This window comes from Tinamus guttatus, unplaced genomic scaffold (assembly GCF_059628265.1).
Source record: "Tinamus guttatus ecotype Peru unplaced genomic scaffold, ASM5962826v1 Tinamus_guttatus_pri_ptg000971l, whole genome shotgun sequence".
In the NCBI taxonomy this organism is placed as follows: domain Eukaryota; kingdom Metazoa; phylum Chordata; class Aves; order Tinamiformes; family Tinamidae; genus Tinamus; species Tinamus guttatus.
Genome location: NW_028289505.1, coordinates 121,473 through 144,315, shown reverse-complemented (window position 1 = coordinate 144,315; position 22,843 = coordinate 121,473). Strand labels below are relative to the sequence as shown.

Below are 22,843 nucleotides of genomic sequence, written 5' to 3'. Positions count from 1 at the left end.
CATGCAGTTGACATTTGGATCTCTTAAGTACTTTCAGAAATTAATGTGACTGGTGTAATAAGTACACAAGTGTATTTTTGTTTTTTTATGTATTATCAGAAAGGAAATAGTAGCAGTGATATTTAAATTGCTGTTGGACTCCAGTGATAATTCATTGATGAGGTAATTTCTTTGCTCAGCACTGATTTTCAGCCTGCTGTGAACTCAGAGACAGTGCTGGTTTGGTGAACATTTTGCTGTTATCTGTGAGAGCTATAAATATGATTTAGAAAAACAAGCTGTGGAGTGAATTTTTATAGCAGCAGTGGAGGAAAATAATGCCAAATTTGCTGACCATGGCATCCTGAATACCCAGCATTCTGCATGTTGTGGATCAGAAGTGAACCACTGCTCCAGGTCTTGAGGAAAGGACTTAGCTACAAGCCTCAGGTCTGCTGCTTCTCCAAGACTCCTCACAAATAATGCAAACACCCGAGGCTGTGTCAGTGATGTTCTGTGCATAAGCCAGGGCAAAGCAACCTGTCTCTCAAAGGTAGAGAAGCCATTTAAAATGCTTATATTACTGTATTCAGGCTAGCACTGCTTTATTATTTAAAAAGGAAGGTACTTGCTAGGCTAAAGAGAATGGGGAGACTTGAGAAAATGTATATATTGCAGGAGTTTCCAGGTTTTGGGTCAAGATCTTGAGCTCTGCCTCACACTTTGAATATGAGTGGTAGCGAATGCATTGAAATGTTTCTCCAAGATACAGGGAGAAGCAGGGGATTCATTTCTTAGAGTTGATGTTTACATGATCACGAGTGGCTCTTTCTGTACACGCTAGCAGCATTCATAGGAACTTTAAGAAGTTGTGAGGGTGAAAATGCACTTTCAGTTATTTGCAGTGGGTAGTCTTACTGTTCTATTAGTGGCAATAATTAAGGGAAGAACAAACGAAATTCTGAGAAGTCTGTTGTTGAACACCATGAATTTAGTCTCTGAAAACAATTCCTCCCTCAGTGATGTCAAGTATGTCCCTATTAGCCATTTTTTCTCCATTTTTTTCCCCATTGTTTCTTCCCACCATGAAGCTCATAGTAGTTATTAACTGATGCGTTGATATTTGCAGATAGAAAGACAAGTTGGGTGTGTGAAACTGCTAATCTCTAGCACTGGACTCTAGACTTTGTTTTTACCATAGCAGGCTTGGGTATTACCAGCTGGCCTGACTTCCTGTAGGCAAGATTTTATGAAGACGAGAGTATTTCATCTGAAGTCATGAACCTTGACTTCAGAAATTCTTACTAGCCTCAGCACTTCTATGGGAAAACGTTCCCCCAGTCACTCACTCATTCTTATTAATAATCATGTATTTGCTTGAGGGGAGCTTGTATATGCAAGCCTAAAAGTGAAACGTCTGAAGCATGTTAGAGGCAGCAGGGCATTAGTGTGGTAGGTCACACTAGTTAACATACATTTTATATATGACAGGATCTTACAGCGCAGAATTTTGTAGTAAAAATTTGTGCCCACTATGAAGTCTTACTTGAAGCCAGCAGACATACAGTGCTGAGAAGACAATGACACTTAGCAAAATGGTAGGAAGGGTAGCATACCTGTCTAGCAAACATTTTTTCTTTTTTTAATGAAAAAACGCCCTTAATTTAATGTTAACTGGAAGTGCAAAGTTCTTACTCAGAATGTTGTTTACAGGGGTCAAGTTCCTGCTGAAGCAGAATCAAATTACTTGGGGCTGGCCAAATCCCTGGAAATGTATGGAGTGGATCTCCATCCTGTTTATGTAAGTATTGTATATAATTATATATTTTAAACTTGACAGCAATTCAGAAAATCTCCTGGGGGGGGAGAGTATTAGTACTGTCTAGTCCTCAGGCAGTCCCTGAAAAGAAAAAAAAAGAAGAAGAAGAAAAAAAAAAGTACTCAAAAAGTCTTAAACACGTTGTTTACAGACTGAATGGATTACATCGTTCACATGAGGAAGCTTCATGGTTTTCAGATTGTGACTGCATTACTCCTATGAAAGACTATCAATTGTATTTAAAAAAAGTAGTGCTGATAATTTGGAAGGCATTAGTGTAAGTGTCAGAAAATATAAAAAGGGTTATATTTCTTGTGTTTGACAAAAGAATTTGCGCATTATTCCTTTTGGAAGGAATACAGTGAGTGAAAGATGAAAAGATTACAGAATCATTGCATCACCAAAACCAAAAATGGTGTAGGAAAATGTCTGCCGTGTTTTGATAGTCATTTGTGAAGGTTTTGTTAAAGAGCCAGAGCATGTTCAAACTTTTTCCTCTGCAATATAATGCAGCATTGTAAGTTTTCTATATTGCCTCAGCAGATCCTTCTACCTTTTTGTAAAACAACATATATGTTGGGATTGGATCAAAGCCATCACCTGAAGGCTATGTGCTTCTCATAGAAACATCATTCTGTCTTGTTTGAATAATTGTGCTAATATGCTCATGGCATTTTTTTTCCCCGAATAAAAGAAAATCAGAAGCCTAAATGAGGAGTTATGTAAATAGTTCATGGAGTTAGATATCAATACTTTGTGAAATTACTTAAAGTAATGAAGTCAAGACACCATCAAAAGACTTGACAATTATGTAGTCCACACTACTAAGTATTTCTTAATATGCATTGTGGTGTAATGGTATTCATATTTAGTGCTCTATGTGACTCCACCTGTAGGAAGTGGAAGAGTTACTGGAACAAACGTCAATATGATCCAACGAAAATCATGTTAAAATTGCAGAGTCTAGAAAATTTATTTTATCTTTGTTTTTGTCCTACAGGGACATATCAGCCAAGTTATGAGGAGTTCATCATAGTGTGCTTAGGTCAAACCCCTTTATCATTGTATTTATGTTGCAGCCCAAGATTACCTCTTTGAGACTGAAGATATAGATATAAAGAGATACATTTTTTTCATTATCTGGTCATATTGAAAATAAACTTGCCTTTAGTAGTTCGTTTGTTTTGGAGCACAGGCAGAGCTCAGGGAGATATGCTTGAGCTTTATCACTTTCATAACCACACAGATATGTTTTGTGGTTCATTATGTTGGTATAGAACTAGTTCTCCCAAGCAGGCAGATGAACTAACCTACCTCTAGCTGATGCTTTTTATTTATTTATTTATTTTATTATTATTATTTTTTTTAATAAAACTTCATGGAAGTGACTCTGTAAAGAACCTCATACACCTGCAGTCTTTCAAGCACTTTAGGTATCATAAGGTACTACAGCATAGGATTTAGTAGTAATGACTATGCACAAAAGTATAAGGTAAAGCAAAACAAAAAACAGGCTTCTAGTGGACTTTTCTTACCATTTATGTTGCTGCTTCCCTTCACTCTCAGGGAGAAGCACCTGCCATAATACTCTGTAGTAAAGGCTTAAGTACAAAGCTTGTTTGCTACTGAAGCTGTAACTGGAACAAATCAGAACTAGCAGCTAGTAAAGTAACACTTGAACTGGATCTTTGTGCTCTGTGTCCGTCATGCTTCTGTTCTGCAGGCCTTTCCTTGGTAATGGAATTCTTAGGGGCATTAGACCAATTTTTGCAATTCCCTAGGAAAGTTTAGTGATAAAAATGCTGTCCCTTTTTTCTCAAAAGATGCTTCTAAAAGCAGAGCCCACTATACTGAAACTCTCTAAAAGGTTTAAAAGAGCCATTCTGACAACATTCATTTTGGTGGCCTCCTCTGCTCCAGAAGATTGAGTGGGAGAACAGTTAACTGATTACTGCCGATTACAACTTAAAAAAAAAAAAAAAAAAAAAAAAAAAAAAAAAAAGATGAATTGCTTCCAGAAATCTTGTAGGCTTTTCTCAGATTAATTCAGAAAGAACTCAAGGAAATGTTTTGGATTGTTCTGTATTCACTATCTAAGCAGTAATTCAAAAAGGGCTGATAGGAACTTCAGAAGACTCAAATTTTCTGGAGCTTGTGACTTTGTCTAATTTGAAACTTTAGGAATCTAGGTTGGTGCAGGTTGTAATTCTGATTATTGACTACAAATAAGGGAGCTGGAGAGTTTCTGCCGTTCACTACCAGAATTTTCATTGTACTTTGTGCACATATGATTTGCAACTGAGCTATTAATCTTGGGAACAGTTTCCTTTGGAGAAGATGATGTGACCCCTCCTCGTTACCCTTGGATGTTGTTACCATTCTGAAAAATTCTGAATCTCTCAAAGTGGTTAGTTCATTTAGGACCACTCTGTAGAGGCACACAGGTGATCTTATTGTGGAAGGGAAATTAAACTATAGTGAAGTAGGTCAAGAAATCACTGTGTACCTTTAGCTAGGGTTTAGGATGTCTGTCGCTATCGTCTTAATAAAGAATTTATTCTCTGAACTCCGGTCATTTGCCAAAAAGCTGAACATAATTCCTTTAATAAATTATTATTTTTTACTGTGGAATGTGGAATGTTTTCCCCATTACAGGAAGGACAAAACAATGTGAGCAATAGCAGAATTTCCTTCTCTAAACCTTACTGCTACTATGATAAAAATTGCTGATATAAATAATTAAATGCCATATGTTTTATTTTCTAGGGTGAAAACAAATCAGAATATTTTTTAGGATTAACACCTGTAGGAGTTGTCGTCTACAAGAATAAAAAACAAGTAGGGAAATATTTCTGGTATGTACAACTTAAGTGTGCAGTCTGTGTTTAAACAATATTATTGTACAGAAATGTATAGTATGTTCAAGAGTCAGTTTTATTTAGGAGGAAAAAAAAACATTTCATAATTGGAATTCTTAAATCTGGATTATTCCAAAATTGTAAATACTCAACAATCCAATTTCAATATAAATGTGTAAATATGTAATTTTCGATTTCAATATAAAACCCATTTTATCTTTATTGGACTCATGCAGAAATGTTTAAATATTGCTGCTTTCTGTTGAAATCCATGTGAGGTGTAGATGTAGAAAAAATACTACCTATTTTTTTTTATGTTTGTATGTAAATATATACAGGTTTATATTTTCTTTTTATGAAATCAAAGTTCTATTAATTCTTTCTGTCTTTTTATTCCATGTTGCAGGCCTAGAATTACAAAAGTTCACTTCAAGGAAACACAGTTTGAACTCAGAGTCGTGGGAAAAGATGTAAGTTTTTATTCAAGCCTGAAAGAACAAAATAAAAATAATCTTATCAATTTTAATTAATTGGGAAATTATGTGCATCCATCTAAATGAAATTTTATTGATGCTTACTGCAAAAATAGATCTTACTCTGAAGTGGAATGTGTTCTTGATAGTGCATGCAGTTTTAACAAGGAAAAAGGAGGAAGAGAAGGTTTTTTTCTGCCTTGTTTTGCACATGTTGGAGTAAAGCAGTGCTGACATAGAGATTTTACAAGTTTTCATACTATGCTCTATGAATTAGAGTCGACTTTCTGTGATACCATGCTTACAGTATTACCTTGTGATCTTAAACAAGACAAAATATACAGGGAAAGCTAATACATACCTATACTGAAGCAAATACAGCAGGTTTCCAGGAAGAGAAGAAGTTTTAAGGAGTAGTAAGCGGAACCAAAAGAAAGATATTTATCACCTGTGGAGCAGAGAGATCTTGGGAAGTGGTGATGGTGGAGAAGTTTGAAGATGTAGGGAGAAGTGTGAAGTGTAAAAAAGCAATGTTTAAGAAGTACTATGAAATGTTTACATTCAGTCTGTGACTTTTGGTAGCTGTCTCAGTTATAAGTTTAGTTTGCTGAGTGTTTTTTTGAAAATTATTTTTTAGATCCCTTTAGATTCTCAGGAATGAAAGTTTAAAGACAGAACAGTTGTTTTGTGATAAATATTCCCTTGCTGGAAACTGAGTATTTTTTGCCTTTAAGGTCATCTTTGTAAGTTTATTCATCTGTGGTGGTGGTTAGTGTCACCCATAAATTTTTCAAGAGATTGTTTTCGTGGTTCATCACATTCTAGGAAAAGTATCTGTAGCACTGATGGATTTTGTTGGTTCTGTTAGTCATAGTATTTCTTGCTTATGGAGATGTGTTGGTAAGTTTTGCTTTCGCTACTCAGAAGTGGTTTGTTTCTCTTCAGTGTGTTTGTCTATGGGACATTTATTTCTGGTGATATCTTTGTTGAAATCCAAGAGTTGTTTGAAGGCTGGGGAAAGGTTGGGAAAACTTTTGTCAGTGTGTCATTTTAAGAATGAATGCCTGTTCATGTACAAACAAGTCCTAGTTTGACTTGAAAGTGAATTGCACTGAAATGATACTGTAATTTCTTTTTGATGTCACATGTATTTAGTTTTTGTTTGAACCATCTGGAATTGCAAATGTTAACATGCTGAAAATAAAATGTGGAAGCTTTGGAAAATATACATAAGTTTAGATTGTGAATGTTGACTACTTACAAAGACTGTGAACAATTAATATTATGATCCTAAGAGAAACACTTTGACAGCAGTTGGCAATTTCGAGTCCCAACAGGTATTTTTAGGAAATTGTTTAAGAGAACAGTAAGTACAAGGGTGTGTGCCATCATTATAATCTACATTGCAACTAATACTTACTTGAAGTGCTTCTACAGTATTTCTTATCCTAACAGCTTAAAGAAATGCTAAAATGGCCTAAAAATATTTCCTTTGCTTTTTGGTAAATGTTCTTACTACTACAAAAATATTTTTGGAATCAATTAACAATAATTTTAATGTATGGATTAAAATCATTGTAATACCTTATCAGTAGATTTGTATGACCGTGTGTTCTCATACTCCAAAAAAAACTTTATTCACAGATTTCTTTTATTCCTCCATGCTTTAAAATAACTGCTATTACTTTGTCGTTTCACCAAGAAATGAGTTTGCAATATGTGATAGGAGATAAAATATACCACTTTTGCTTCATGCTGCATCCTTGAATATCACCTTCCAGCACAGGAAATCTGGGATGTGTAACTCATTTCCAGACAACTCAGTTTACTAGGAAGATGTTAACAGGTTATCAAGTTTGAAGGACACCAGTAGTAGTCACAGGAAAGAGTTGAACTATTACTTTCATCTCGCTATCTTGGAAAATTGTCTTTTCTCCTTTAATAGCATTTGATAAAATTAGCATAGTGGACTAAGAAAGATGTTCTTCGAAATATTCAATACATAAACCTCTGCAAGCACTGAGAGAAAGTGAGTGCAAGAGTCTAAAAAAAGCTTGGAGAGAGCAGTGCTATGAAAGGAGGAGTTAAGATTGAACAGGGAGCACAAATGCTAGAAAGGAAAACATCCCAAACACCAGGAAGAGGGTGCACAGGTGATAGAATTTATTAGGCTGATGACTGCCCTTTGTAGAGGATTTGTAGAGGATCTAAGAATAAGTATCTTGTGTTCTCCTCAACTAATTTTAGGAAAAGGTGAGATAATGCAGATTTTTTTTGTCTCTTAGTTGTGACTTAATGGCATAGAGTTAACATCATGAAGAGCTAAGAGCTGGATGTGTTGACTAAATTGATGCAGCTTCTGTATCCTAATGAAAACTCCAGAGGCTGAATTTTAATCTGTCCACATGCAAGTTACTTCTTTTGACATTGACAAACACTTTCCACAGATACACCTGCTCATCAAGAGGAGTTTTTGATGCTTTTAATGCTCTGTGAAGTATTGCTTTTTAACCCTGCATGCAGTTACTTATGGTGACTTCTCTCTTCTTCAGATAAACTTGTCTGGGACTTGTCAAAATCTATCAAATTACTTTGAATGTGCAGTTCCTGGTGGGGTGGAGGAGAACATGCTTGTTGCATTGATGCATTTAAAAATCTTGGTTCAGCTCCATGTCCTTAGGTTACCCAGAGAATACACTGTGGGTTGCTTCTGTCAGAAAAAATTATTTATCACTGCTGCTGCTGAATTTGTTGTTTATTTTAGTTTTCATATCTGATGATTTACTGAACACAAGATGCTTTTGCTGGCCTGTTCAGCCTGGAGAAGAGAAGGCTGAGAGGGGATCTAATCAGTGTCTATAAGTACCTCAAGGGAGGGAGTGAGGAGGATGGTGCTGGCCTCTCTTCACTGGTGGCCACTGATAGAACTGGAGGAAATGGCCGGAAACTGAAGCACCAAAAGTTCCACGGGAACTTAAGGAAAAATTTCTTAACAGTGAGGGTGACAGAGCACTGGAACAGGCTGCCCAGAGAGGTTGTGGAGTCTCCTTCTCTGGAGATCTTCCAAACCCGCTTGGATGCAGTCCTGTGCCACGTGCTCTAGGTGACCCTGCGTGTGCAGGGGGGTTGGACTAGATGACCTCTAGAGGTCCCTTCCAACCTTAAGCATTCTGTGATTCTATTATTGTAACGTGCTTTGCATTGTAGTCTCTTGTGCTTCCTCAGCACATGTATTCTGAGCACTTGTTGCTATTGTTTGCAGCATGGTTATTGGTATTTTGATTTTAGCTTTTATTATTTTGTTTGTATTGTCACATTTTTTCTTCCTTTGGTTCTCTTATTACTGTCTTTTCATAAACAAAATACTTGCTTTAATATTTGGCCTTCTATAGCTTGCCCTGACTGTGAGACAGTGACTTGGCATTTTCTTAAGGAAATTGATAGCCATCTATGCACAGTTCATACTAGCATACATGTCTGTTGAAAAAACCATAATGGATATCACCCAGGAATCTGGTGCCTGCTCAAGGCCTCCAGCACAACAACACTGAGTCTGATCACAAGGGATTTGATGTGTGAACATGCGTAATTGGAAGGGTAGGCTAACTACCTCTGAGCCTCCTGTGAGTAAGGAGTTCCTTTAGCTTTGGTTGCAGTGTGTTTGAACATGCAAGTGAATGATTTCACAGGTTCATAGGGTTTATGCAAAGTGTCTTTACTTTTCATGCCTTTTTTTTTTTTTTAATCAGGGAATTTGAATGAGTTCAATCTGTAGAAAGCTTGCTTTTGTTATTTCTTATTTTAACAGAAGAGTCTTTCGGAAGTCTGAAATTTTTCCCTTATGATGGATTTTGAAATTTGGTTTGTTTCAAGTCAGAACAAACTCCTAAAGCAGTGCAATTAAAATGATTTATATAATTGCAACACAAGCCTTCCTCCGCAATCTTCCTTAGCCAGGTGAAGAGGCTCAGCTGAATTTATAAGGTGAAGTGGGTAAAGAGATTTTTTCAGGAGCTTTATCAGCAACTGATGCATGTATGTAAGAAGAACATCAAGGCAATTCCAAAGCACCTACTGGTTCCCGTTCTGCTCGTTCAAGTTTATCTGAAAACAAGGTTTTTATCCTTTTATATAGGAAGACGCTTAAAAGCTTAATTTAAAGCTTCTGCTTTTAATTAGTCTATTTCTTTATTTTTAATTGCTTTTTATAGAATTTAGAAGTCTAAAAACTTATTATTTTAATAAGGTAGTCTTACACCCCTTTGTATTCATACCATATATGCACATACATACCTTGTGTTCATACCCATTTTGCACACACTTTTTTTCCATTTCCATTTTTTTCCATATATGACTTACATGGTATATAATTTACAAGAGCAGAAGCTTTTCATTTGATCCTCTTAAACTGTTTTTCAAGAAGGTGGAGCAGGGAATGAAGAGATGTTCTTCCTATTTTTAAGTCTGATTTAATTTATAATTACATTGAAAATGTAGCATTTTGATTTTTATGATGGCTTAAAAATTAGAAATAACTTCTGCATCGTTTGTATTTTTGTCCATTTAAGTCAGAGTGGTGGTGGAGGTGAGCTAGCACAGTGATGTTAATACATTCTGTACAACTTTTTTAACCATCTTGTGAGTCACCACATAGCTGTAAGAATGGCTTAAGGCTTGATAGCTAAGTCTTTGGTAATCAACATTTTTGAAGGAAAACTAGGATTAAAATTCCTGGGTAAACTTAAAGTGGTTGTCATTAAAGTGTTCATGTCAGGGTTTTTTGTAGGTTATTGTTCAGTAATTTTTTTGTAATTGTTGAGATAATATGAGCTTGAGATGCCTTTAAAACTTGACTTGCTTTATGTGTAGTAGCACAGCATTATTAATTTTAATTCTGGACTTGTATAATATGCCTAGAGATAATTATCTAACTGGAGATTTCAGGTGACCTTGTGTAACCTGTAATACATTCTCCATTACATAAGCTATGATGGGTATGCGTTGTGTAAATATGTGAAGACAAAGTATTTCCTATTGAAGGAACTAACTGATAGTATCCAGGTGTGTGCCTGGCCCGGCAAAGAATAATTTTTGGAGGCAGTAGCTTCAGAGGTAGTATTAACACTTCTCTTACCTGTGCATGCACATGCAGAGTGTTTATAATGGGACAAGGTCCTTATGGTCCTTAAGGATAAGGTCCATTAGGTTCTTATGCTAAATATTCAGTGCAATTGAAGAGAGCCTCTGTGCTCATTTCCCAAACCTGGACTGATAAGGGCTGATGTATGTCCTGTCATCGATTAGAGCAGCTATGGCCAGTGGCCTGCTCTGAGGCATCGGTTCTCAAACATTTTTGTTCTGTGAAGTTTAAAAAAAAAAAAAAAAAAAAAAAAAGTTGTAATGGAGGTGCAGTGCCCCATGGAGCTAATGCAAGTCTCCTCACAGTAGGCCTGTTTTTTCATTTTCTTTCTGAAGTAATCCATAAACTTCACAACCAAGAGATCCTCTGGTCCCCAGAGGGGAAAAACCTGTCATTATTATGTCTTCCTTTGCAGGCAGGCTCAAAACTTGCTCTGCCTGGGCACTGAGCTAACTGCACGCGCTCTGTGCTTGAAGCTCTGTAATCGCATTAGTGTGACCAAAACAGCTAGGAAATGTTGGGAAAAGGCAATATAGGCATTTCCTAAGTAATATGTCAGCTGTAGCAATCCCAGCAGCATTTTGGGGCTGCCTAGCAATGACCAGGTAGAGCAATGTACTCCCTGGCTGGTCTCTTTTGAGTGTGTTGCTAACATGCTTTCTGTAAGACGGGAGCTCATGGCGTAGTGCTATACCAATTACCAGCCTTGTCATGTAGGAGATCTCAAATGCCCTGCCAGTGCAGTTTTCTAAGTGCTTTCAAACAGATAAAACAGTTGGAGGCTGCAGTAACGCATTTGATTGTGAGAGTATCATAAGCTAATAGTGCGGTCAGACTGTGAGCGTCCCATGTGCTGGTCTGTCCCTCCCACGGGCTGTGGCAGTAGGAGCTTTAGCATGTGCTGAAAATGGAAGGACAAGCTTTTAAAGCATTTAGAAGAAGAGTATTTTATGTTTATCTTCGCAGTTTTGTAGTTCCCTGGCCCTCTCGGATTAGAAGACAGGCAGCACAGCAACTAGATGGTGCTACAAGGGGTACTTGGCTTCTTTGGTGGCTTTTTGCTGTGAGGTCCTGCCCCCTTCCTTATCCCATCTCTTAGGCTTCTCTGACCCTGAAGGAGCTAGTGCAAGTCACAAACACAACCAAAAATATCATAAGAAAATAAGTCTGTCTTTGCTTGATGGGCTAGTGCAGTAGGCTTCCACAAATACAAGACAAGCACCAAAGCTGGTAAAGAGGGGAAGGAAGGGCTGCATGGCCAGAGGTGAGGACGGATTTCGGAGTGAACAAATGGAACAGGACCATTCTGAAGAAGTTGCCATTGAGTTTTGTACCACTGCGTTTTCGATACACTTGGTCACTGTGAAAGCAGCAGGATAAGGAGCGTGGAGTAGTGAGGCAGCAAGCATGCTGCGCAGCATGCTGCGTGAGGCAGCACGCAACACCAAGCTTCAGCAAATGGAATTGTCATTTCCTATTAATTGTTAGTGGAAATAGATTATCTCTTTCTTTTGGTTTTCAGTTATGTAAATTAGGGAAATTAAAAAACAACTAACTCTCACTACAAGTATAGAAATGATAATCATCCAAGATAGTAAAGAGCCTCTTATTGGAAACATAAGATGCATGATGTTAAAGAGTAAGATCATCCTTGCTTTACTTATATTTAAATTTATTTCTTTAGGAGAGAATAATTGAACCTAGGTGTTACTGCCTCTAGTAATGCTTTATTTTTAAATATGCACTTATAAATTGTGAGGATAATCACAGTACTGCTACAAGATCTCAAACCAGCTTAAAAATAAACAGAGGAAAACCTAGGCCTAAGTATCCTTCTACAAACAATTGAAAAAATGATACGAGAATTATGAATTCTCCTTGTGTTGGTGGAAGACCATATGGGTGAATTTCTTAGGCTTCATATCGCAGTCTTTGATAGACTATAGGTGTACTGTTTGACTCATTGCAAGCAGACACCATGAGCTGATACTTAATTTTTAGATGTGTGCTGTTCCTTCGAATCCAGCTAAATAAGTCAGGGTGTCAACAGAAGGCTTCTTGTCTTCTGCCCTTGTTTCTGGGAGACAGGTTTTTTTTTTTTTTTTTTTTCCCCTCTTCCCAAATCTGAATTCCATGTCTTCCCTGTTGATATATATGATCTGCAGGGCTTCCCTGTTTCTTTCTTAATGCCTTAATTACTAAATAAGTACTAGTAAGGGTAGGTAATGATATTCTGATCAATAGTTTATCATCAACATTTTTAATTAACCAGTTGAGATGAACTTTCTTCATGTTGGAAAATATTTTCTTCAAAGAATGGCATCACAAGTACTCATTGAAATATTTCAATTATGAGAAACTGTAGTTATACTTTCTCTTTTGAGATACCTAATAGATTTTTCAGGTGTTATGTATCATCTATATCAAAAAATTCAAAAACTTGCAGAAGAATAATAAAATAGGCTAAACAGATTTTTTTTCTTCTCTAATGGGAATCTTTTCCTTAATTTCAATGGCATTCAAACTGGGAAATGATAAGAAATGCTAGAAATACCTTATTTTGTTTAAAAAAAAAAAACAAACACCCTCGCTTCTCCCCCTACTGCCCTCAGACTTTCTGTTCATGCATTAAATAAATATAAATGTAGCAGAGGATTCTCTACCTAAATGTAAAATATAGAAGTGAAGGAAGAAGGAGCAAGATCCTGCATATTAAGTGTGAGTTTTGTTCTTTTCTAACAGAACTTGAAGTGAAACATTACATTGCAGAAAGTCTATAATATCAGAGATCTGATTTGAGATTACTGTTTTAATTTGCAGAGGTGACTACAGCTGTGTGAATTTATATGAAATCACTCCAGGCCTGGATCATTTGTTCTAGAAATTTTAGGGTAAATTAAATAATAAAATCTGAAACTGTTTCTTTTGTGTGCAAAATAGCTGTGGAAAAATATTGCTTGACTTCTATTTTAGAAGTCTTAGTTCCAGTTCAGTAGGTAGAGTGATTGCCAGAGGGGCATGAGCAGTAGTATGATTGCTCTTGAAAATTCAACATACATAGACTTTTTTTTTTTTTTTTTTTTTTTTAAATCCTTGGCAGTTTGAGAATTCCCATGCGGTTTCCAGGTGCTTGGATTTTATTTAGAAAAGTTTTGAAGTTTTTAGTTTTACCTTTTTTGCTCCAAATTAAGCCTGTTGTGTATCCTGTACAGTGATTAGGATCCCTATGAAGCCTGAGGTCTTTCTATTAACTGTAGAAATATATTTGTGGGACTGATCTAACTGAGCTCTCATGACTTCGTGACCTTCCACAAAATTAAAACAATACAAAGCACAAGTACAAACCCACATTAAGTTTCAGGTCAGATTCTTGTCATATATGTCACCAGAAGGATGTTTCGGTAAGCAAAGGACGTTGTTCTTGACCATTGACGTTCTTATTTCACAGTCTGTAGATGACTGACTTCTCTTTCAGGTTTCCCTCCCGTTCATGGTTTCTTCCTATCTGCTGTACTGACTGCCAGTTTCCTGTGAATAGACTTTAAGCTTTTGAATGTTTTGGTTGTTTTTCTTCCTATAAATGTTCCCTCTGCAAGTGGATTTTAAGTCTTTTTAAATTGGCACCTTTTTTTTTTCCCAGGTATTTTGAATCATTGTGAAGTTAATGTTATTCATCTTTCCTTCTAATGCACCTTTTTGATTTCCAGATTTACCTCCTTTCTTCTCTAGATATGACCTGTGCATTTTCTCTTTGCATTGCTGCTGCATAATAGTTTATGACAAATCTTCTATTTTTTTCCGATCTTTTTATGGCTTTCCAGGATAATAGTGCTAAACAGAGTCCTAGGATTTTTTTTTTTTTTGGCTTGCTTCAGGTTCAGTTTCAGAAAACATCAGAAACTAACTATACAAAAAACCTTTTTGGTTGTCAGTTAGAGTAGAGCTGACATGAACCAAAATCAGGGAACAGATGCATTTCTGTAATCTCACAAAATCTGAGAATAGTTGGGGTTGGAAGGGACCTCTGGAGTCCATCTAGTCCAACCCCCTGCTTGAGCAGGGGGCACAAGGTGGGTTTGGAAGATCTCCAGAGAAGGAGACTCCACAGCCTCTCTGGGCAGCCTGTTCCAGTGCTCTGTCACCCTCACAGAAAGGAAGTTCTTCCTCACATGGAGATGGAACTTCCTGTGTTTCAATTTGTACCCGTTACCCCTTGTTCTGTCACCATGGAGAAGAGTTGGTCCTATCCTCTTTACATTTTCTCTTCAGGTATTTGTACTTGTTGATCAGATCCCCTCTCAATCTTCTCCAGGCTAAACAGGCCCAGCTCTCTTAGTCTTTCCTCATTTGCTAGATGTTCCAGTCCCAGGCAGGATCCCCTCCCTCCACCTGCTGGCAACGCTCTTCCTGATGCAGGCCAAGATCCCATGGCCCTTGTGGGCCACGAGGGCACACTGCTGCCTCATGATTAACTTGTTGTCAATCAGGACTCCCAAATTCCACAGAGCTGCTTTCCAGCAGGTCAAGCCCTCATCTGTACTGGTGCCCTGGGGCTATTCCTACCCGGGTGAGGAGAGAGGAATCTCCCTGCTCTTTTTTTTCCCCCTATGTCTAAGGAAATAGGCTTTTAGTTATTTTTTCAGGCAATGAGAAATCAGCAAAACTTCTAATTAAGAATTGTTAAAAACAAAACAAAACAAAAAAAAAACAAAAAAACCCCTGCATTTCTTCTTATTCATGTCTTTTTTAATGTACAGTGATACAAGAAAGACTCCTCATGCTCAGTAGATGGAAGTCACTGTCACAATTCTTCACAGCAACATAGCTTTATTGTTGGTTTTTTTTTCAGTGCAATGAAACTTCCTTCTTTTTTGAAGCACATAACAAAACTACGTGCAAGCATCTGTGGAAATGCTGTGTAGAGCATCATACATTTTTCAGGTGAGTCTAATGTGATTTCGTATGACATGAGGTAGGCTGCATTAAATAGGAACCTTGCTATAACTACAAGTGGTGTAACACAGACTTGCTACCTGACAACTCATTTCTTCTTGATTATAGAATGCCCTTGAAAGTTGATGCCTTCCATTTTTATGATAAAATAAAACAATAATTTAAAACACCTCCGGTAGTTTAGTGTCTCATTTTGTTTTAGAATTCTCCTTGAAACAGCATATCTCAAATTGCATAAAGAATGCAGTAACAAAAGTATCCATGTATGTACGTGGTGGGATTTAACCTGTAATGATCAAATTCTCCATAGCAGCATTGATTTCAGGCTTTTAGATTTCACGTGTTACTCTTAACCTGTGTTGGTTTTTTTTCTGCATTATTTGCAGCATACAGAATTTTAGGCAGAATGACTCTTTAAAATTTTGGAATGTCTTGCCCTTACTGAAAGGTACAAAATGCTTCCGTTTTGGGTTACTATTGCAAAATAGCTACTAAAAGTACACATGGATCTTTAGTTGGAATTGGTTCATGGAATGCCTACTGTTGGCTTTGACAGTATTTTAAATGTTTTAGTTCAGAAATTCTGCTGTTGTCCCATTTCTGTATTATGGTGCTTTTGCATGCCAGTGTGAAACACTGAACAAAAACCCGTTAGTGCTGTTATAGTAAACCCTAAATTAAAGAGACGTATAATGAAAAGGGGAGGGCATAAACATATGGTTTTGGGGGATTCTGAACGCAATAGGAGCTCATCTGTGAGTGCAGGTGAAGAAAAGCTAACAAAATTACCTTTCAGAATTTGAATATTTTTTGTGTCTTCTTTTAGGAATGGGAGTCCAATTGGGGGACCTATCAATGTGAACTTACTCTGTTGTTGTTTTATTTTTCAAACTATGTAGAATGCCAGAAAATGAGTCAAACTCTCTATCAAGAAAATTCAGCAAGTTTGGATCCATAGGTTACAAAAACCGATACAGGTGAATTTATTTCTTTATATTAACTTCCACTTCTGCTTTTATTCCTGTTTCTTCTCTTGTTTTCCAATTGAGAAGATGAGATCTGAAAGGAGATGGGCTATCAGGGGTTGGGTATGCTTTCAAGCCTGCAGGCCTTTTTCACATCTGAAAGAAGCAACAAACTTTCAGGGTGTGCAGGGAAGAGTTACTCTCAGCTTTAACCTTTGTTAACCAAAAAGACATTGTGACATAAAGAACAGTAAATGCTGTTGTGCAGAAGAATATGTGGCAAGGGGAGAGGTCTTCAGGTAACTCAGCTGCAGAATCAGAAAGAACTAGCAGGAGACGAGATATAGGTAAAAACAGATACCCGGTATTTTTTTATTGAGCCTGTCGTTCTTAAGTCTGTTGAAACAGAATCTTTATCTAGCAAGTAAAACACTGGATTTAGCACTGGAGATGCTTTAAATTCTGTCTGTCACATTTTCCTCAAAATTGTTTAGCCAATAATCCATGGTCTGGCACTGGAACAGGCTGCCCAGAGAGGTTGTGGAGTCTCCTTCTCTGGAGATCTTCAAAACCTGCTTGGACGCAGTCCTGTGCCACGTGCTCTAGGTGACCCTGCATGGGCAGGGGGGTTGGACTAGATGACCTCTAGAGGTCCCTTCCAACCTTAAGCATTCCATGATTCTATTATTTTTAGAATTGGTTTAGAGTGCATATTTAATGTGTATCCAATGAACCTGAAGAAGAAGGTATGGAACAGCAAATCAGAATTGCATATGAAAGCTAAGCCCCTTTGTTTTTCCATTGTCATTTACCCTATTTATCAAGTTAATCTAAAAAGTTTTTCATTTTTTGTATTTGCTTTGAACCTGCTGGGTGAAAAAGCTATATATACTATATTCACAAACTCTGGAGTTTGTTTAGTTTTGTCTCATCCATCTGTCTTTCCTGTTCGTTTTTCCACTATCACTCAAGAAGTACATGTATAGGTATTGTTATTTGTTAGGCAGTTCTTTGTCACTGCCTCCTTGGAATGTATTGTAGTCAACCATAATTCTCCTTTTCTCAAGTGACTTCTAGATTGCAGTTATAGCTCTAGTAGCTCCTAAGAGTAGTACACAGTAGTAGCTCTCTTACACTTGTCCCTTCTTGATGGGGGTTTAAGTCCTTCCTTGTGGGAGGAGAGTCAGATGGAGACATGTCTATGCCTGTGCTGAGCCTGGGCTATGTCCAGGCAAATCTCTGGTGTGTTTCTGTACCATGCTGTCTGTCAACATGTCTTATCATGTTACCTGATGTGTCCCTGCTTTCCTATACTCTACATGATGTAGTTTTGTGTTTACCAGGGCCTTCCTACAAATATTACTGTTTTACTGTAGTGTTTGCTGTGGACTTCCCCCTGATCTCAGCTGGTGTTCTAGCTAACTGGAATGTGATACACAGTTCACCATGTTGATTACCCAGGATTAATCATAAATTGTGACGGCCAAGTGCCGTTTGATATATTAACCCTACTTGGAATGCAGAGCAACAACCATGGTTAACAGCATTTGCATGTGCCTTCAGTATCTTCTTTTTTTTGTATATCAGCTTTGATTATCTTCTTCCTGTGCCTTTTATATTTGTTGTAACAACAAAAGTAGTGATAGTACTGTCAATCTGCACAAATTGCTAGGTCAAAGCAGGAGACATAGTTTTATTCTTGGACCAGGTATGTATTGAAGTCATCATATTATTTTTGTTGTTGTTGTTTTTCTTTTGTTTTTTGATTTTTCCAGGTAGTACTACTTGGGTAGCACATAGATTCCAAGAAAACAGTATCCCTCTCTTAGATTCAGATATTTTGGTTAATAGAGAGGTGTTTTCACCAATAACACCACAGGAATAATCAACGCTGCAGAATTTTGATCTTCTTAAGATTTGCCTTATCCATAGGTGTTTTGATAAAATTGCTTTTGGGACTTGCAAGAAAGGCATGGTGGTGGAACTTAAAAGTTGAAATTAAGTGTTTTCTGCCTCACTTGGGAATGAAAGAGCGTGAAACTGAGTAGCAAAAAAACAGCATTACTTTTATATAATGTTAGATTTTTTTTTTTGTCCTTTAATCCTTTTGCAAATTTTAAGATGATCAAAATTCTGCAGTGCTGATTACTCCTATAGTGCTGTTGGTGAAAACACAATCATCCTAGCTGGGAGTATTCACATAGCTCAGATTATCTACATATGTAATGCCTTGTATAATTGCTAGCAAGATATCTGAGTGCTTTTAAAACATGGAACTGCAGGTGTTACAGCAATTGGGAGTTACTGTTAGCAATTACTACTTTTATATAATACATTTTCTGAAACAAACAGTTTTGGGAGGGAGTATAGGGTCTGCATCACATTTGGATTATGGCCTCTTTATTCTGCTTGGTTACATTGAAGGGAGCTTTAAAAATAGCATAGAATAATTTATTCATGCTTTTAATGACTTTTTCCATTTTGTGATGAAAAGAGCCATACTATAAATGAGTTAGGTCTCAATTTAGTATCAGTCAGGCCTGTGCTGGTGAAGGGTACATTTGTGCCGTTTGCTTGCTCTGAGGCTTTCATGCTCTTTTCATTGTCACTCCTACCTCCCCATAGCAGAGCAAGAGGTAAGTTACAGATCAAAACTGATCAATCTTAAATATGTGTTTTATCAAGATAAAAATTTACAAAAAAAAAAAAGGAAACTAAGCAGTCAAATTACTTCTTATATGTAAGAAGATTAGAGTTGCAAAAGAAATCACATTATGTTATTCTGTTTATTAGTAAACCACCACTCTGTTTTGGTTGCTTACCAAATTTTTCAGGAGAGGGAGCAACGCAATCTGTTGATGATTCTGCCATTGTCTGATACAAAACAAAACTAAATAAGCAGAGAGCATAGTGCTATGCAGCTCATCATGAAGGCAGGAGTGTTAGAGTTGGAATGAGGAGCAAGCTAAGAAAATCTCCTGCCAGACCATGTGTGTGTTTTTTCAGTGTTATGTCCTTAGATCCTACCTTTTTTCCATATGTTTATCTGATTTTTTTATGTAATTTTGTTTCATTTTCAAGTGGTAGGACAGCTTTGCAAATGACCAGAGACCTTTCTATTCAGCTTCCCCGGCCCGACCAGTGTATTGAAAGAAGTCGCAGTAGGACTTACCCAAAAAGAACACAACAGACTGGTGAGTCTTTCTATGCCGTGCCTATGGAGAGATTTCTTCTTTGGTTATGGGTTATTCTGTTTTCAAAAAGCAAGTTAAAAAAGCTGTGGTTTCCTCCAGGATCTCTCAAAATACATTTTCTTTTTGCTTGTTTTGTTTTGTTTTAGGTCAGAATAGATACAACCTAAATGGCTCTAAAATTTCCATCTTGTGAATAAAAGTGACAAAAAGTGGGTCAAATATGGTAACAGTCCAGATTTGATGGTCCAAGTGTGAAGTACTTTATTGAAGTTTAAATACAGGCAACGCATATGTTTTATTTCTTGAAAACTGTGTCTGAAGAATTCTTACATGTGTTGCTTAGTTGGGATCCTATAGCCTTAACCCAAGGTGTCTCTTTTTTACATACTTTTCTAAGTATGGTAAAACTGGTGTAGAATCCTTTTATTTTGATATTAAATGGAATGGAAGTAAATGCCATGCCCTGTGAAGTTTTAACTTGTTTCAGATTTGTGAGTTGGAAAGTTGTAACTGCATTCTGAAAATGTCAGGGGAAGCTGGAAGTTTTTGCAGGTATCAGAGGAAACATTTAAGATTAAGCACACATCCCAGGAGCTGCGCCCAAAACAATGAATGTTTCCTGAAATCTGGTAATGGAGACAACCGAAATTTCTGATGTCAAGCTCCAGTTCTCCATGTGATTATGTGCCAGCCTTTCACTCATGTCAGCAATTGTTCAAATTTCAGTAGGACTCAGCTACATATATGTACGTACGTATTAGTGGTTTGAGGAAAACTTGTCTAAGCTTTAAAATGCAAGTAAGCTCTCTCTTTATCATAGGCTTATATATATATCATCAGGAAACTTCCTTCCTTTTTATACTCTTTTTCTGCTGTTGTTAGGTGTTTTATATAGCACACTTTTTTTTTTTTTTTTTTTTTCCCTTGTCACTTAAATTTAGAGATTAGCTATCTTTCAAATGGTTGAGTGGCTGAAAATGTTTCCTTGTCTCACTGGCCATTGAAAAAATCTTAACTAGTTGTCCAACCCCTGGTTAGGAGCTGGAGTAGGTGCCAAAACGATGATAACTATTTCTATATTTTTGGTTAAATTATGTGTGTTTTAAGGGAGAGATTGAAGGAGATAGTAATGTGAACAGAAAGAAACTAGTTTTCTTAGCTAATAGCCACTGCCACTGACTGTCTTCATAAGACTGACATTTTAGACTTAGCACAGCAGATTATTTTCCTAGAAACCACATAAGAGTAATCTCCCTTTTTATTACTTGCTTAATACATTTTAAAGTCAGTGGAAAATCAAACCAGGAAACTTCAATGTCTGTGCTGTCGATGTTTTTATAATATTGTATTGTCTTTATGCCCTGTATGGCTAGATCAGGTTTTGATTTGTGCATGGAAAGGGAAAGGTGGCTTTGGTTTTCGGAAGCTCAAACTTGAGATACGCGTCGCTTGTTTAGTTTGCATGTTCATTTCGGTTAAGAAAGAGTTACATTTTTGTTCTGGTTATAAATCATAAACTCAAACCGTGGAACAGGATCTCGCATTGTTCTGTGCCATTCAGGTGTGAGGGGGCTGGCATTTCGTTCGGCTTTCGCAACAGCGTGTACGGGCTGCACGATGAAAGCCCTCGTTACCCTGGCTCCACAGGAACGCTCCCTCTTGCAAAGTCCCCGTGTGACAAAACCTGCTAACACGGCCCCGAGTTTATTCAGCGCTGGAGAAGGCATTGCTTAGCGTTTGCTGTTGTTCTGAGCTGAGGACACGATTTGTCAGTGCCTCGCGCACTGGGTAGTTTAAGCTGGTGCAGAATAAAAGCAGGTTGGGAAATCAGAAGTGAGTGTTGAAATTGCGGTACAGTATCTTGTGGGGTCTAGGTTAGGCTCTCTCAGTCTGTTCTGATGGTCCTGAGCACATGCTGTCACCCTCCTGGTCCTGACAAGCCTGTGCAATGTCATACGCTCCCAGCGTGGTCCTGCTGGAGAACAGTTGGTTTCCAGTGTTCAGAATGACTCTTCTCCCATTAAACTATGAAATTGCATTTAAAAGTTTGCATTTTGGAAAACAAATGTTGGAGTGCTCTTACTTATGTGTTTACTCTGAGGTTTCAGAGCAGAACACACAGTTTATCAGAAATGAAAGTATGAGAAGTAGAAACTTCTTATGTTTTCTGCACAGTTTAAGAAATCCAGCCTTCGGGAAAGGTACAGCTTCAGTGAGAGGGTTAACCACTCTGAGTATGTATATTTATACACAATACTCTATCGGAGTTCTCCTAAAATAGGAGATAGTTCAGAGATGTGTAGGTAAGTATGCTGAAATAAAGGATTCATTTAGGAAACCACAGTTCTTCTATTCAGATCCATAAAACACAAATTTTTAGCTTGGATGAAGATTTGGTTGTCAGAGATCTGACTGTGCATTATTTGCAGCTCTGGTTACCACTGAACATCGGGTTCTTTTGGGGGTAAAATTTGGAGTAAAAGAGTTAAAAGTTAATTGATCAGTATTCATGTTTTTTCTGTGTTGTTTTGTCCAGAACAACAAGCCACATTAGAGGGAAAATGTTTTCAGGTAAACATGCTCCTGTTGTATGACTAGCAGTACCAGCATTAAGGATTTTTTAATATACATTTCTTTATGGTCCGTGACCCAAATAGTGGAGCTGATTTGACTTTTTTTGAGGAGGTAACTGTATAACAGGCAACTCTATAAACTGACTTTTGCCTGAGGTAAATTAGCACCAGAGAAACTGTGAATGATTTACTAACTTCAAAGGTTTTTTTTTTTTAAAAAAAAACTAGATTTTGTAAAAGCATAGGTTTGGCCACTTTGGCATTTCATCTCTATCGTATGAGGTAAATAAAACCTTTGAGACTACTGGTTTGGAAATTAATTTGGTAAGTAAATGTTATCACAGAGTAAGCTGAGCTACACTATTGTCTAGACGTACAGAAGTGCTTCTGCTTTTATTAGCTCTTAGTAACATGCAGTGCAGAGCACGAACTCAGTTTCCTTTTGCTCAGCTTATCTTCTGCCCTCGTTAATAGATTTAAATATAAACACTACTTCCAGGCAATGTGAATGGAATGAGTCTTATTGATAAGAAGCAGACGTAACATCATTAATTTTGCTAGGCTCCTGAAGTGACGCATTTCTGAAGTTTTTAAAATCTAATGGTTTAAATTTGAAAGCAAAATTTGGGATTGAGATTGCTGTAAAAGAAAGTAAAGGCTTGTGCATTTGTTTTACTGGAAAAGTTCAGTTCAAAGAAAACTGACTTTAATTTTTGTTTAACAAAAGATAAACAACCAGGAAAACCTGTACAAGTGAGATGTTCAATATTTCTGTCTATTTAACGTATATCTAAGAGGCCTATTACCTTGGCATGTGAGAAACAGTATTATAGATATGGCAATGGGGTTATTGTTTGTGCAGTTATGGAGTATGTTAATTAGTGGTACT

The 22,843-nt window shown here is 37.1% G+C and overlaps 1 protein-coding gene across 1 annotated transcript in view; it reads left to right on the top strand.

Annotated features, from left to right (window-relative positions):
- Nucleotides 1-22,843, top strand: part of EPB41L4A (erythrocyte membrane protein band 4.1 like 4A) — a gene marked incomplete at its 5' end in the record, with an annotated part of 80,123 nt that overhangs the window by 10,656 nt on the left and 46,624 nt on the right. Inside the window, 6 exons of the mRNA XM_088538278.1 lie at nucleotides 1,693-1,780; nucleotides 4,565-4,653; nucleotides 5,063-5,126; nucleotides 15,119-15,210; nucleotides 16,122-16,199; nucleotides 19,269-19,381. Of these exons, the coding sequence (XP_088394404.1) occupies nucleotides 1,693-1,780; nucleotides 4,565-4,653; nucleotides 5,063-5,126; nucleotides 15,119-15,210; nucleotides 16,122-16,199; nucleotides 19,269-19,381 (524 nt within the window). The remainder of the gene's footprint in view (nucleotides 1-1,692; nucleotides 1,781-4,564; nucleotides 4,654-5,062; nucleotides 5,127-15,118; nucleotides 15,211-16,121; nucleotides 16,200-19,268; nucleotides 19,382-22,843) is intronic.